The sequence below is a fragment of the Fusarium redolens genome (genome assembly GCF_020744475.1).
Source record: "Fusarium redolens strain MPI-CAGE-AT-0023 chromosome Unknown BKA55scaffold_23, whole genome shotgun sequence".
Taxonomy (NCBI): Eukaryota; Fungi; Ascomycota; class Sordariomycetes; order Hypocreales; family Nectriaceae; genus Fusarium; species Fusarium redolens.
The window spans coordinates 470444-486387 of NW_025763686.1; the positions used below are offsets into that span (position 1 = coordinate 470444).

Here is a 15944-nt window from a genome sequence, read left to right on the forward strand (position 1 = left end):
CAGCTCACTTTTTGAATCGCCATGCCTGGACTGCCCGGCTTTTCTGACAATCCCTTCCGGGATCGTCATGATCTAATACGTGCCGCCACTGCAGTTATTAAACCATTAGAGCAATACAGGTCCAAGTCTAAAGCTCGCGTTAAGCTATACCCATCGACTGCTGCGGCTTTTGACGATGTTGCCGCTCAACTCGAAGGTTTTGCTCGTCCACTATGGGCAATATCAGGTCTTGTGGATAAGGATATCGACCCTTCAATGCGTTCCTGGATCCGCGGTATTGAAGCTGGGGTTGATCCAGATAATCCCGAATATTGGGGTCACCTCAGATCATTCGACCAGCGCATGGTTGAGATGGAATCGATAGCTTTCGCCTTATTGATGGAGCCTCAAGAAATCTTGTCATTCTTGAAACCGGAATCTATAAAAAATCTCAAACAATGGCTGCAACAAATTAACAACTTCACTATGCCGCAAAATAACTGGCGATGGTTCCGCGTTCTCGTGAACCTGGCACTGACAAAGGTTTTGGGATCCGATAAAGAGAAAGCGAGACAAGCCATGGATGCCGATTTTGAAGTGCTCGATCAGTTCTACCTCGGAGAGGGCTGGTCGTCGGATGGAATTTGGGGAGACGACAGGAAGCAGGCAGATTACTACTCTGGAAGTTTCGCGATTCAATTCGCGCAGCTACTATATGTCCGTTGTGCAGTCGACGACGAGGAAAGAGTTGAGAAATATCGACAACAAGCGATAGACTTTGCGTCCGAGTATTGGAGGTACTTTGACACAAATGGTGCTGCTATTCCCTTTGGTCGAAGTATGACCTACCGATTCGCCTGCGGAGCTTTCTGGTCAGCCCTTGCCCTCTCGGATATTCAGTCTCCAAAGTCTCGAGTTGGCTTGGGCGCAGTCAAGGGACTCCTCCTGCGGCACCTGCGATGGTGGGCGAAACAGCCAGAGATCTTCAATTCAGACGGTACAATGAATATTGGCTATACGTACCCCAACATGTACATGTCTGAAGACTATAACTCCAGACAATCGGTCTACTGGTGCTTGAAATCTTTCGTCGTGCTGGGGTTACCATCAGATCACCCATTCTGGACTGTCCAAGAAGAGTCCCATCCGATCTACTCCTTGGTTCCAGGGGCCAGATTTCCTAACTCTACCAAGGTCTTTAAACCACCGCATCAGATAGTATGCCACTCTGAAGAGCATCATTATCTTCTATCAGCGGGACAGATGACCACCAAAATGTTCAAGGCCAGAGAAGCAAAGTATGGAAAGTTCGCATACTCTTCTGCCTTTGGGTACAGCGTTCCAACTGGCTTGGAACTCCACCAGGTTGCGCCCGACAGCACCTTGGCATTGAGCTTCGATGATGGCGAAACGTGGAGGGTCAGATCGCAGCCAGTCGATGTTTGCTTTGAAACTATATCTATTCACTCTGCAAAAGGTCGTGGCCATCTTCCTGCTATTATCAGCACGTGGAGGCCGGCAAAGAACCTCGACCTAACAGTCCGAACGACTTTGGTCCCTTTGACCTATCATTATCCGGGATGGCACATTCGTATACACCACGTGAATGGCCTTGGTGGAGTCAATAACATCCCGTGGTTCAACGGCTTTGAAATGGTGGACAGCTCGTTCGCTGTAAACGCACTGACGAAAGAGGGATACCATATCCCTGATATAGGCAAGACGGACATAAAGCATGACGGGCAGTTCGCTGAAGGGTGTGTTACTGAGCCATCTAGTGTTCTCGTCAAATCCAGAAGTGGAGTCAGTGGCATTGTTGATTTGACACCAACTATCCACTTCAAAGGGGCGATTCGCCGTGATGAACCGAAGCAGGGAGGGAAGGGATATCTGATTCAAGCAGATCCTAACACAAACTTGATCGCACAGAGGACTTTCATTCCTTCGATCCGGTATTCTGGCACACATCTCACCAGCAGTCAATCTAACTTCACGTCTGACGCTCCGCCTCCAGCCATTGTTGCAACTGCAGTGTTTGGTGTGAGTAATGTGAACCAGAGCCTGAAATATGTGCCAAATGACTGGTACTATTTCAAAGATGATTGGGGATTCATGACCGTGTTAGAGGTTGATATAACTACGGCTGGTGAAATGAGCGTTAGCATTCAGCGGATAACACCTCCTGGGACCTTAGAAAAGGGGCCTTTATAAAACTATACTCAGTCTAGATGTAATCAAACCTTGTTGCCATGTCTAACCAGTAAGTCTAGGACTCTAGCCATCTCTATTTTACCATCCGACAGGAACTGCAAGCTCCAAACTCATTACTAAGTTCTGTGTGGTGATGATAAGCTCTTAGCCACAGGTCTCAACTACCACTTGCCCGAAGAAACTCTTGAGTTATGCTAATCTCGCAGCTACCATACAAGAGTGCAATTATAGTGAGCATAAACAGCTAATGCGCACTGTATGAAAGTGATTCTATTGCTATAGCCAAGAGAACTAATAACTAGGCTAGCCCCATGCTCAAAAGAAGGTTCCCAAACTCGACAAGATAATAATCGCCATATACTAAGCCGTGGTTGGCATACCGTCTTCTCGCGTTTTCATTATTATTAGCTGTCCCATGCTTCAAAAGAGCATCAAATGTCGCCCCCAGGACGACGTCCTCCACCTCCATAGACGTCTTATCCTTTCCAGGAGTGGTGAACTTGGCCTTCTCGGTAGCGAGAGACACATCCAGCGTGTCTTTAATGATTTCGATGGATGCATCGAAGAAGTGGTGGGACAATCTGTGTCTACCCAACGCAGCAAGAGCTTGGGATAGCAATAGCATTCCATTTGCAGCAATGACACCAGCCGATGAATCGCGAAGGGGCTCTTGAGGATTCTCAATGGGCGCATCAAAGTCCCAGAGTGGCACGTGTCGTCCTTTCCGGACGTTTTTATGTCCTTCTCCAGATTCAACCGGAAGCTCGACGCAAGAAGGGGATGTTTCTAGTCTGCGGAGAAAATACTCGGCGCATCCGCAAGCTGCGTCGAGGAACCTTTCACTTTTAGTCCAGCTGTAAGCTTGTGTATAACCAAGAATAGCCCAGGCTTGACCTCTCGACCATGTGGAGTCATTAGCATAGCCCTGAGCGGTGCATCGCCATTTCAAATCTCCAGTCTGGGGGGTAACGTTTGCAACATGACATGTCGAGTAGAGCTGACCCTGATATCCGTGTTTCGCCTTAGACCTCACACTCTCTGGTCGAAGATGCGTCTTCAACAGTGTCGTCGCATGAGTTGCAGCAATATCAGCGAGTCTCTGCTCCCCAGTCTGGGCAGCAGCATAGAATAGCAGGTCGAGATTACACATGCTATCGATAATGACGAGGAGATTGTTTTCCATGTCTGTGACGGTGATGTCCTTTTTCAAAAGACAATCCCAGCTGCGAATAGCACCAGAAGATGGCACATAGCGGGTAGCCAAGCTGCGAGCCGCCTGTACGATAGACGCCAAACTACGCCCACTCCCAAATAGCTCCCAGTCTCTTCGGAGTGCCGGCATGATGATGAAGCTAATGTCGTGGGTGTCTGTTCTGCTAGCCATGGCATGAAGTGGTTCAGACCATGACTTGCACAGCGGAAGTAAATGGTTCCTGATGATTGTGGATGATGCAAGTTCGGTGCTGTCGGCTCTCAAAGATCCCGGATATCTGATGGATCGCTCGAGTAAAGCGTACAGCGTTCCTGGAAAAAAGCCGCAGGTCCAGAACTCGGGTTCGCGAAGTTCCCATTGCCCTTGTCTAGGGCCTTGCAGAGGGACGATTTCGGGAAAACCTTCGCGCGCCGGATTAAAATCTTGCAAGACTCTACTTGCGGCACGACAGGGCTTGGCAAAGATGTTTTCTTCAAAAAGCTCCAGTAGAACTTTGTGAAGACCTGGCTTTTGCTCATGAATCCCGTGTTCTTTAGTTTCTGCTGCCCCTTCAGACAATGAAGTTTCACTCAAAGTTGAATATTCATCCTCTGTTGCTGATGATGCAGATGACTCGCTGCGTCCCATGGTACCGGGCTTGGTACTATGTGTTAAAATACTGTCTGTTGGAACAGGCGAGTCTTGTAGTAATGGAACCATCGTAGAGATTGCTTGGGGAATCAAGGTCAGCCTGGTCAGGACATGTAGTTGCGTTTTTCAAGTTCAAGGTAGAGTGTTTATCCGAAAGTTGTTGTCTCTTGTATTCCATACACTGAGGCCTACTAAAATGATATTGCAGATCACTTTGATGGTTTAATTATCCTCCGTCTGAAATGGCCCGTCTACCTTCGGTGTCGGAGTATCTTGCTCGGTCTGCGGACAAATTCGGATACCGCCTCTTGCTGATTCATCCTTCACCAACTAAAGCATCCGGCACAACTATTGAACTCCGCACTAGGTCTTAGAGATATTTGCACTGATTTGTTTAAACAATTACACAGGTGAAATCTTATATTGGCAGTGATGGCTTTACAGTCTGGTTTGTTTAGGGGAACTTCAAAGTATGGAGGTCTCCGGCGTGCCGCTTAGTCATCTTGATCTCGACTAAAACTCAGAGCCTAAGCCCTACTGTTAAACCCCGCTATTTATCTGATGATGTTATCCATGATCTAATAGCCTGCCTAATCCTGTATGTTGTTAATATCTAGTTTGGCACAAGTCTATGTGGGTAGTTATCCTTATTATAATAGAAGTAAATTGTAACAGTTGGGCCTAATTATATTAAACAAAGCCGTGCTAGGTTTATTATTAGCAAATTGCATAGGGCATATACTAAGTATTATTAAAGTATTATAACTCTTAATAATAGATTTAATATATATTAGGCTTAATGAATATAAAGAAGTTTTGTTAATAGCTAGTAAGCTTAGATTTATAAAAGTATTAATAAATATATTTTATATATTTATATTAACTTAGTATAATAAGTTAGTGCTTATATATAAGTTATAAATGTAATTATGAGTCTTATTAAGTAGCTTATAATAAAAATAAGGGGAAAGAGTAAGTTAATATACTTCTATAGAGAATTACTATAAATTACCTATAATCCCTAATAATTTACGCTTTAAATTACCTCTTATTTATATTAAGCTATATAGCTATTATTTATATTAAGCTATATAGCTATTATTAGTATATAGAAGATATTCTTTTAGCACTTTTATAGACTTTAACTTACTAGCTATTAATCTAACTTCTTTACTTTAATAAGCCTTATTAGTATTATTAACTATTAAGAGATATAATATATTATTAACTATATTTAGACTGTATTTAATAATCCAATTAATATAAACCCCTTTATAGCTTAATTTATCCCTTAGGAAACCTACCTGTTATATATTAATAGCTCTGTTGCATAGACCTGAAGTACTAGAGTATTAATGGGGTTCTAATTGTGTGAATTGTAGCAGCTATTCTGGCCGCGACCGTACTCTCTTGGTAAACAGCAAACCGGAAACATCAAAATCTCCAAAGCTACACGCCAGACGGTAAACGGCACAGCAGAACAGAAACCGTCGTCGGCGATGAGTACGATTCAAGGCTGCAAAGATACGTATAATTGTTTACGGTAACTGTAACCCCGAAGATGCTGTGGGTGTATCATATGGAAGGCGATACCTTAGCCCGAAAAACGGTGGAGCGCCTCCTCCTGGGCCGTCACCGTTATCGTGGAAATGACTTAGCACAAACTAGGTGCTCCGTGGATTTATAACGAGGCTACAAGGTGACTCATCTTCCACCTGCTAGGTCCGGTCAACTCCCTCTAATCCGGTGGGGTTTTGGCGGAGCCATTTTCAAGATTGCATTGCGGTCAACATGGCATAGCTTAGGCCGCCGTTTCGCCAGTCGTCATGGACAACGGCGAGAAGAGGACCCAGGTGTAATGGTCGACTATGTGACCCGAGATACGACAGGCTCTTTTCAAGAATAATGAACTCACAGGGAGGTTTCCCTGTGAGTGGTCCTGCTGGCGTGATACGCCTTGGCGAAGGTGCATTGAGCTATAACAGCAACTTCCCCTGAGTTGAATCTGTAGTAGTGAACGCAGACCTCGAAACACTTTTCACCACGGGTAATTCATTTACTGCAATCTCTGAGGGCGACCCTCTCTTATTTTCAACAACTGTGTTGATTTGTTCAAATGCATTCAATTCGCTCCATCCCTTAAACTGCACTACCGTGGACTTCCCCTGGAGCTTGATATCGTCAAGTGACGCCTGGGAAGATGGGGTGCCACCATCCGCGGCACCAGCAACCAGTCGTTCGATGACATTTTATCGGAAGATGAGCTGTAGACGATACGAGGAATCCTTCAAGACCTAGTCAAGGTATTCGAGACATCATACAAGAGGTCATGCTGGCAACCGGTAAGGCTCGCCAACGATCACCAGACAACGTGTGCAGGCGTGAGTTGAGATCCGGATGAGGAGCATCTTCGAGATCGGTTGCATACTGTTACCGAGGAAAAGTTATTTGAGGCATGCTTGATCGAGAAAACACCGTGGACGATTTACGACCAGAAAGACGCGGAATTATTAATTGCTGACTGCGCCGAGCACATCAAGGATCTCGAAAACTATATTAGAATTGATGCACGAGCTTTGGATCAACTAGCAAGAAATGAGATCGAGGAAGTTAGACAAATCTTGTCCTTGCTCTGGATGGGAGCTCCTGCACAGACTATTGACTCCGTCATGAAGAGGTGGCCGAACAAAAGTTCGTGGAGTAAACCGGATCCATGGCAGCAGATTTCTGTCTCCATTTTGGCCACTCGAACGGGAATGGGGCAGTCCCTGGATTGTGCTCAGGAGGGAACTCCGTGGGCTCTATCAAAATAAGTGATGGCGGATCGGTTCAAGTTGGAGATCGTTATGGGGTAAAGGGCTTTTGGGATTGAAGCTGAAGAATACATGGAAAGAATGCAATGAGTACCAAGAATAAACAGTGAGAATTGCAGTCAAAAGATTAAAGTTAAAGCTGGAAGTCCTAAAACTCAAATCGTAGGATTGTCATCTAGGACTCTAGGACTTATGTCCTAGAAAGAATCAGTCAAAGATATATGGCCTCAAAGTTCCTTCGACTGCAAGGAGAAAATAATAACAATCAGTTGGTAACTGCACCCAGCATCTCTGTGTGATCAAACAACATGACTTGGAATCAATATAGACCCTGGCTTTACCATACATCCGAATGGCAGCATAGTTCCATGTGGGAACAACTTTAGTAGTGGTGAGCTTGGTCTCGGCCGCGAAGAGGTGTGGAAATATAGGTAGTGATGGACCAGGGACTGTGGTGTTGTTCTTCTCCCACCTAATTAACAAGTCCTTAATACTGCGTAGACCTAATTGCAAAGAGTATAAACAATTTAGTCTGCCGCTTATGATCGGGCACGACCGTTCACTCGTATAGGGCGAAGCAGTTGATTTGATCGATGTTCGATGAGGTTCGCAAGTGGCCACCAATCTTGAAACCAATACTATGAGCTTTACAGCATTGTTTACCGCAAGGAATGGCTTTTTGGAGAGTTTTGGGCACAAATACCCGTTGAAAGGACCAGTTGCAACCACTATAAAGACACGATAGGGCGCCATACTTCAATGATAATTTGTATGGTTTCTGAATCTTTCGCCGTCTTTGGGACTGAGGGACAGGGCGGGTCGCGTCAGGGCATATCGCACTGCATGAAGAGCATTGCTGCAGATGCCCTAACGTGTATACTGGCCAAGTTGATGTTCATTACAAAGGTTCAGCAGGAAGGAGATGAGTTCTTGCTAAACCTCCTGCCATACAGGCGAAGACAAATTTCAGCTCATGGATTGAAACAAGCATTTACTCTGTGGTCCAGGTATAGAACCAGTCGGTTCAAATTTGTCTTGTGGGCTAGTAGTATTATAATGCTTGCGTATCATTAGTCGCTGTTGGTAAAACGGGAAAAAAGAAAGAGAAAAACAAAAACAAAAGCCCAAAAGCTTATCGGGTCAGCCTCTCCCGCATGGAGTCTAACAGAAGCTTGACGGTAGACTCATGTCTCTTCGTTATAGCCCACGACAGCGGTGTGCGGCCCAAACTATCTCTGGAATCTATCTCTATATTACCTAATTCTAAAAGAAGCTTCACAATAGACTCTCGTCCACCTTCAGCGGCCCAGGATAACGGTGAGCGGCCAGAGTTGTCTCTGGAATCAACCTCAACGCTGTCTGATTCTAATAGAAGGTCGACAACAAACTTGCTTCCCCCCAGCGCGGCGCATGATAGTAGGGTCCGACCAGAATTGTCTCTAGAATTGGCCTCAACCTTGCTCGACTCCCAAAGAAGTTTGAATATTGACTCTTGTCCCTTTACAGCAGCCCAGGACAGCGGCGTGCGACCGCAATTGTCTCTAGAATCTATCTCGATATTGCCTGTTTTCAACAGAAGCTCGACGATAGACCCGTGTCCCTTTATTGCGGCCCATGATAGTGGTGTGCGGCCAAAATTGTCTCTAGAATCTATCTCGATGTTGCCTGTTTTCAACAGAAGCTCGACGATAGACCCGTGTCCCTGTATTGCGGCCCATGATAGTGGTGTACGGTCAAATTTGCCCCTGGAATCGACTTTGGTCTTGTCCGACTCCAAAATGAGCCTGACGATAGATTCATGGCCATTTGTTGCCGATACCTCTAAGACTTCATTCACAACTCTATTGCAAGCCTCCAGCGCCTTCCTCGCTGTATGCTCTTGGCCCGTAGAAGCTGCCCACAAAAGCGCTGAACCAGTCTCTTGTGCGTTGCGTCGATAGAGGTAATGATTCAGGCTTGTAAAAAAACGGCGGTTGGTCCTAGCCAGGGCGTTTAGATCTGCTTCAGAATCTAGCCATCCAGCAACATCTAGGAGAAGTTCGTTCGGAAGACGCATCAGGGTACGAGAACAGACGTTACATGCGACCGGACTGCGACCAGGCTGCGGCTCGGCTTGCGGGAACATGGTCAAACACTGGAGGATTCCCAAGAGTGGAGTCTGGGTTGACCGAATAGGACGAGATCGAATTATTCAGAGGTTATCTGAATTTGATGGAGATATGTACGACCCGGCAATTCGCGTTTGCACTTCGATGCGAATCGTTCATTCCCCTCTCTTATCCACAAACCTTTGGCTCCAGCTGACAGTCGAAGTGGTCCGAACGCTAATCCACCCTTCCCCACCCATGTGTGGCACCTGACTTATATCTTAGCGAAAGGGGTGTTAGACACGCACAAATACGACGAGGTGAGTGTATCAAAGTGTGGACCAGAATGGGGCGTGCGATCATTATAGCGGTAATACTCCAGTCAGACCCCAGTATTAAGATGTATATGGGACTTAGAGCGGGGAAGCAACTCGACCAAGAACATACACACATCCAATGAGGCACATCAGAGAACCACGAATCGTGACAAGTAGTCTCAAGATAGGCCTCCTATTCATAGTGCGCTTCTTGGTGGGCGAACGTATCTCCTCATACCTCGGTATGAAGAACTCGCCCGGTTTGATGGAGAAAGGAATACTTTTATGTCTTAGCTTAGGACCATTCTGGCAAAATCAAGCTAAAGAGACTCTTTCATTAACCTGGACATCCCCTTTAACTTATACCGACAGTCCTCACTGGTATACCAGGTCCTTGTTGCCGCGAAGGCCTCGATCACGCCGCTCAATAAGGCCAACGCGGACATAGCTCAAGCTTACCAAGTCGTCGATGTAACCATAAAATTCTCTTTTCATTTAGAGAAATATACCAGATCGTTCAAGGCGTGATTTAAGGTCTTGTACGTAGATAGAAATCCTTATTTAGTCCGTCAACTGTCTTGAGCATCAACTATCACCACAGTCATTCGATTCTGGCTTCGCATACTAATTTAACAATGATGCACGGTAAATGAAAAGAAATAAGCAAAGCCAAATCGTTTAGGCAGTCAGCGTTCCCTCAACGGTAAGCGTACCGGTTTTGGAAATGAGATACTCCTCAATAGCAACATCCTTACCAGCCTCTTTCCCATACCCTGAAGCCTTGATACCGCCGAAAGGGGACTCAGCGCATGATGCGTTTCCTGGTGAAATGATTTGTTAGTCACAATACGACCCCGCAAGTGACTGAGGCTATAGAGATGAAGTACTTACCTGTATTCATCCCGATCATCCCCGCCTCAAGGCTCTCGAGAAGCCTCCAAGTACGGCTCACATCCTTCGTGTAGAAATATGAGGCAAGTCCCATCGATGTGTCGTTAGCCAGTTTCACAACTTCTTCCTCCGTCCCAAACTTGTAAATGCCGAGCAAAGGACCGAAAATCTCCTCTTGGGTCGTCAACATATCCGGAGTCATCCCGGAAACAACAGTAGGCTCGAAGAAGTAGCCGCCCTTGCAATGGTCGGGCCTCTTTCCTCCACAAAGCAACTTGCCTCCTTTACTGAGGGCGTCAGCGACATGTCTTTCTACCTTTTCAACCTGTCGTAAAGTTGTTAGAGGACCAATTGTCGTCCCATCGGCTGCGCCATGCCCAACCCGGAGCCTCTGGGTTGCTTGGACCATCTTCTGACAGAAAGTCTCGTAAACCCCACTTTGGACGTAAACCCTGTTGGCATGCGTACAAGCCTGGCCAGCAGTCCGCCATTTAAGTATCATTAGAGCTGCGACGGCTTCGTCGAGGTTACCGTCATCGAACACAATAAAAGGACAGTTGCCGCCAAGTTCCATTGTGACCTTCTTGAGGCCCTCAGCGCAATGTTTTGCGACGATGCTTCCGACGTTGGTACTGCCAGTAAAGGTTACCTTGCGCACTAATGGGTGCTTGCAGAGCCTCTCGCTGACAGATGGAGTATGCTCGTTATCGGTTGAGATGACATTGAGTACACCAGTCGGTAGGCCGGCCCGAAGAGCTAGATCAGCCAAAGCTATGACGCTGAGAGGGGTTTCAGGCGAAGGCTTGACAACCATTGTGCATCCTGCAGCAATGGCAGCAGCCACCTTTCGGATAATCATGGCAACGGGGAAGTTCCAGGGTACCAGAGCGACACAAACACCAACTGGTTGCTTGATGACGAATGTCCGTCGGGATGAGACTGAGGGCAAGGCGATTGAGCCACGAACTCGCTCGGCCTCACCAGCAAACCACCAAGCAAAACCGAGCGCGTAGTCAACCTCACCAACTGCCTCTACCATCGGCTTGCCTGTTTCATAGACAACAATCTTGGCTATGTCTTCTCGGGCCTTTGTTATTAACTCGTGCCACTTGAGGAGAATCTTGGCTCTTTCACGAGGGTTGGTGTGGCGGAAAGAGTCAAAGGCAGTTTGTGATGATTCGATATACTGATCAACGTCGGTGACTTGGTTAGTAGGACAAGAAGCCCAGATCCTGCCGGAACCAGGGTCTAAATATACCATGATTAGTCCTCAAGCACACGACCACAAATAGCATCTGACCTTACCTTCAACGTCAAACCGTTTAGCTTCCTGCGCCTGCACCCATTGTCCACTGAGCAATGAAGCCTCATGGAGCAGGGACGGATCGTTCAGCTAGCATTGGTCAGAAAGTTGTTCAAGGTAGGCCAATGGGTTGTGTTTACAGTAAAAGGGAGACTTTTCGACATATTTGCCTGTACCGTTTCTTCTTTCGAGCCGCGCTCAAATGTATACAATAAATTTTTATCGCACGACACAACTACGAACAGGAAGAAGCCCTTTTTATAGATTAACTGAGAGCTTCGAGGTCTAGCAGGGCTTGCGTACAATAGAGCTCACGGAGCTGAGGAAGGCCCGGCGTTCTCCCTTCGCCCATGCCGACCGGCCAGCCGTAACAGATCCCGGGTTACGTGCATTCATTCTGCAGAAAATCGATCCGATTGGGTCAATGCACCGCTATTGGGACCCAGACGGGTTGCATTCGTCAGTGTTTCGTTATGTCAACGAGTGCATGACCACCAGCGTTCCATTTACAGATTCACTCGCTCCCAGGCCCCAATTCTTTGGGTATGTTGACAAAGGTTTTTTACTACTAATAACGCCGCTACTTCATCATTACTAATGACAATGATGCACATTAGTGACTAGTAATCGATGGTATTTTTGTGATTGTTCCCATGATTCATATAGAAGGTATGCCTGCCAGTCAGCACCCATCTCTCCAACTCGACACTCACCTCTGAATACCGTTTTTCTTGGTCATTTTTAAGGCTTCTCTCTGCATCATACAAAATGATACACCCTACTAAAGAAGTTTCCATTGCTGTCATCGGTAAGTACTTGACCTACCAACACCGTGCATAGCGATCGGCAGCCAGTGGTTCGAGGATTAATCTCAGATAGGTGCTGGCGGTGTTGGCTCAGTTTTCCTCCAGCAGCTCGCCTATGTCGCCAGTCGGCGCCGCTCTCCCGAAATAAGACTTGTCTATGTCGCCATAATCAACAAAGCACTTTACCACGCCGATTATCAACACATTGAGATTGCCACAGCTCTTTCTGCACTGGAAGCTAAAGGAGGACCACTCCCCTCCATCTCTCAAACTGTCGAGTACCTTTCTCGTGCACCTGGGAAGGTCATTGTGGTGGATAACACAAGCAGCCAGCAAATCGCCGAGGCTTATCCGCAGTTCCTTCGCCATGGGTTCAGCGTAGTGACCCCCAATAAGAAAGGCTTTTCTGGTAGCTGGAGTCTATGGCAGGAGATCTTTGATGCAGAGGGCACCGATGGCTCCATGGTTTACCACGAATGCTCAGTCGGTGCAGCGCTACCGATCATCGGGCCTTTGAAGCGACTTGTCGAGACCGGCGATGAAATCACACGCGTTGAGGGCGTTTTTAGCGGTACGATGTCGTACCTCTTCAACAATTTCGCTCCGACCCAGGGAAGTGGCGGCCAGTGGTCAGACGAAGTCAAAAAAGCGAAGGAATTAGGTTACACCGAGCCTGACCCACGTGATGACTTGAACGGCCTCGACGTCGCTCGAAAAGTTACCATCGTCGCCCGCTTGGCTGGACTCGCCATTGAGTCACCGACTTCTTTCCCAGTCCAGAGTCTGATTCCCAAAGAGCTTGAGGGGGTCACAAGCGGCGAAGAGTTTCTCCAGAGGCTTTCCGAGTTCGATGCTCAGATGGAGGAACATAAAGCAACGGCTGCCAAAGAAGGCAAAGTGGTTCGATTTGTTGGCCATGTTGATGTGGCATCGAACCAAGCCAAAGTTGGTCTAGAGTCTTTCGAGAAATCCCACCCTATCGCGTCGCTCAAGGGAAGCGACAATATCATTAGCATCTATACTAAGCGATATGGTGATCTGCCCTTGATTGTTCAAGGTGCTGGTGCCGGTGCGGCTGTGACGGCTATGGGCGTCTTGGGAGACGTGTTGAAGGTGCTGGAACGGATTAGGTAGATCGAGACAGAATAGCCATCAGTATGACCAATGGGAATAAGATGTCACGACGAAGCGGGGAATATAGACCGGAGTTGAAATTCAAGTCATTATCCTAAGTGGGAGACGTACGTGAATGGCCGTAGGACCCCCTTCCCCAGGAGCCACCCTCAAGTTTCCAATATTTGTGGTGGGACGACTGGATAAGTCGTAAAATCTCGCAGGTTATCGTGTAAGAGCCGATGTCGCTATGAAACCCGCTAGATCAATCGCGCATATCAAGCGATTGCAGTGGAGTAAGGACCCCTATGCCTAAGAGTAATTAGCCTCTTACGCTATTTTTTTTCTAGACCTTACCTGAGTAACTATCAACCGTGCGGAGACATAAGACTGACGGGCTATAGACAAAAAAGGGTGGCCCCACTCTGTATAGAGAGCGACGTTATAATCGCTCAAAATAAAAGGCAGGTCGATGCGCACCTCTCTATAAAACCTACTAGAAATAGATCCACTCTGTCAGCCCCATACTGTTCAACGTAATCGTACGGGGGTTTGGAATTGCAAAAGTGATGTCTCGACTTTTCTCCAGGTATGGAGACGCTAGCTAATAACGCCGTAAGTCAAAAGAGAAAATGTTTCGGTAAGCGGCTTGCGGATCGACCTTCCCCTGAGATCTGGTCAAGCATCTAACATGGCCTCTTAGAGTAACGTTCCTCTGTAGTAGGTGAATCCGACGGGCGTAGGAGTGCCGTGGGATGGGTACGCCGTGTATCTGCATGAACTAGATGCGCGCCCTTGGCTTGACATTAGGGCGCAAGTGGCTCAGATGATAATTGAACAAGAGATTCGCGGTGACTTTATAAGTACAACCCAGTATGGTAACTCCGTTCACCAACACTGAGATTTTTCAAGCAAAATTATCAGCGCCGTTATTAACATCAGGACAATGGGGACCAACTTAACCCGCGGTGAGGCCGATAAGTTTGTCCTTACAGCTGAGGCTTTGCACAAAGCTCTACCTAAATTCCATTTCTCAACCCAGGCAGTACACGCCGATGACTTTGTCAGCCCTCACCGGGCCATTGCCCCAGCGATGCACCCCGCCGTGAACTATCGATATACCCGTGATCCGGATCAGCTGGTCGAGATGGAGAATGACGATGTAAGAAACCAGACGAATACAAGAGAGCCTTGCTAATTGGTAGAGATAGCCCAATGCACCTTTCGATTCACACGTTTATTCACGTTACACTGCCCCCAACTCGAACCGATTCGAAATTGTACTCAAAACTCTATTTGGCCACAGCACCGTCTCTTATGCTTCTGGACTTGCTGCTTTTAATTCGATGTTGATCTTGGTGAACCCCAAGAAGATCTTCATTACCGACGGCTATCATGGCGTTCACGGCATAATCGACATCATGCACAAGCTCAACGGGCTTCAAAAGTTGTCGTTAGACGATATTGATCAGGCTGGCCCAGGCGATATGATCCACGTTGAAACACCGCTCAATCCAACTGGTGAGGCGCGTAACCTTGCATTCTTCAAGGAGAAGGCTCGCGCTGCAGGAGCCATCTTGACTGTTGATGCAACACTTGCCCCGCCCCCACTGCAAGATCCTATACAGCTGGGCGCAGATTTAGTCATGCATAGCGGCACCAAGTATATAGGCGGTCACTCTGATATGCTGTGTGGTATTGTTGTTATTCACCCAGATCGTGTCCAGGAGGGATGGGAGAAGACACTGCGTGAGGAACGCCAGGTGTTAGGAAACGTCATGGGCAGCCTGGAGGGCTGGTTGGGCATTCGATCACTGCGTACTCTATTCCTCCGCGTCACACAGCAATCTCGCAACGTTCAAGGTGTCGTTGCTTGGCTCCATAAGGGCCTGGAGGATCGAAACTCGGTTATTGGCCGCACAATCACGAAAGTGACGCATAGTTCTATCCAGAAGGACGCGCTGGATGAGGGCTGGCTTCAGAAACAGATGCCTGGTGGTCATGGTTCTCTCTTCAGCATTTGGCTTAAGAATCTAGAATTCGCTAAGCGTTTGCCGAGTAAACTATACATCTTCCAGCATGCTGCCAGTCTAGGAGGCGTCGAGAGCTTGTGCGAATGGCGTGCCATGAGCAGCGAGGACGAAGATCCGCTATTGCTTAGATTCAGTCTTGGTGTTGAGGATCTGGAAGATCTAAAAGCAGATCTCTTACAGGGACTTGAGGCGCTTCTGGCTGAGGACAGCTGAGATTTTGCGGTGGATAAGGTAGCATAGACTGATTAAAAAGAATAAGTCCAAGATATTGGTTTACCGCGGGAAGGGGACGGAGAATATGATAGACTCGGCCAGAACGGTTCACAAGGTTGAACGAGGGAAGCCTTGATAGCGGAATCACCTGAACGAGTACTAAGACAAAGAATGAAAACAAACGAGATGTATATTACCAGTGTCGCGAATAATATGATATTTTCGCATAGGTGTCGACTGACAATCGCCGCATAGGACTTTGTCAAGACCGACAAAGTCCTATGGCAAAAAGTAAATGGAACGAAATAAAACCACTTGACCTGGCGGGAGAAGCT

At 47.2% G+C, this 15944-nt stretch overlaps 5 protein-coding genes across 5 annotated transcripts; 3 read left to right on the forward strand and 2 right to left on the reverse strand.

The window, feature by feature from the left end:
- Nucleotides 1–21: 21 nt before the first annotated feature.
- Nucleotides 22–2190, forward strand: BKA55DRAFT_598966 (uncharacterized protein; the record flags this gene model as incomplete). The annotated part of the gene is made up of 1 exon (XM_046196319.1): nucleotides 22–2190. The coding sequence occupies one exon, from the start codon at nucleotides 22–24 to the stop codon at nucleotides 2188–2190; it is 2169 nt and encodes a 722-aa protein (XP_046043006.1).
- A 270-nt stretch (nucleotides 2191–2460) lies between these two features.
- Nucleotides 2461–4229, reverse strand: BKA55DRAFT_654990 (Six-hairpin glycosidase-like protein). The gene has a single exon (XM_046197405.1). It carries the CDS (start codon nucleotides 4100–4102, stop codon nucleotides 2489–2491), a length of 1614 nt encoding a protein of 537 aa, XP_046043007.1. The 5' UTR covers nucleotides 4103–4229; the 3' UTR covers nucleotides 2461–2488.
- Nucleotides 4230–8225: 3996 nt separating this feature from the next.
- On the forward strand, nucleotides 8226–8495 carry BKA55DRAFT_470026 (uncharacterized protein; the record flags this gene model as incomplete). Its single annotated transcript, XM_046186136.1, has 1 exon — nucleotides 8226–8495. A coding segment is annotated over one exon (270 nt), but the record flags the coding sequence as incomplete, so codon positions are not given.
- A 1433-nt stretch (nucleotides 8496–9928) lies between these two features.
- On the reverse strand, nucleotides 9929–11774 carry BKA55DRAFT_654997 (aldehyde dehydrogenase domain-containing protein; the record flags this gene model as incomplete). The annotated part of the gene is made up of 5 exons (XM_046197406.1): nucleotides 11748–11774; nucleotides 11585–11698; nucleotides 11447–11534; nucleotides 10142–11389; nucleotides 9929–10071 (listed from the first exon to the last, which is right to left on the reverse strand). The coding sequence occupies exons 2-5, from the start codon at nucleotides 11606–11608 to the stop codon at nucleotides 9929–9931; spliced, it is 1503 nt and encodes a 500-aa protein (XP_046043009.1). The 5' UTR covers nucleotides 11609–11698; nucleotides 11748–11774.
- Nucleotides 11775–12003: 229 nt separating this feature from the next.
- On the forward strand, nucleotides 12004–15792 carry BKA55DRAFT_715987 (pyridoxal phosphate-dependent transferase). The gene is made up of 8 exons (XM_046200894.1): nucleotides 12004–12252; nucleotides 12324–13380; nucleotides 13539–13595; nucleotides 13628–13659; nucleotides 13864–13905; nucleotides 14149–14236; nucleotides 14306–14525; nucleotides 14575–15792. The coding sequence occupies exons 1-8, from the start codon at nucleotides 12213–12215 to the stop codon at nucleotides 15607–15609; spliced, it is 2571 nt and encodes an 856-aa protein (XP_046043010.1). The 5' UTR covers nucleotides 12004–12212; the 3' UTR covers nucleotides 15610–15792.
- The last annotated feature ends 152 nt before the right edge of the window (nucleotides 15793–15944 follow it).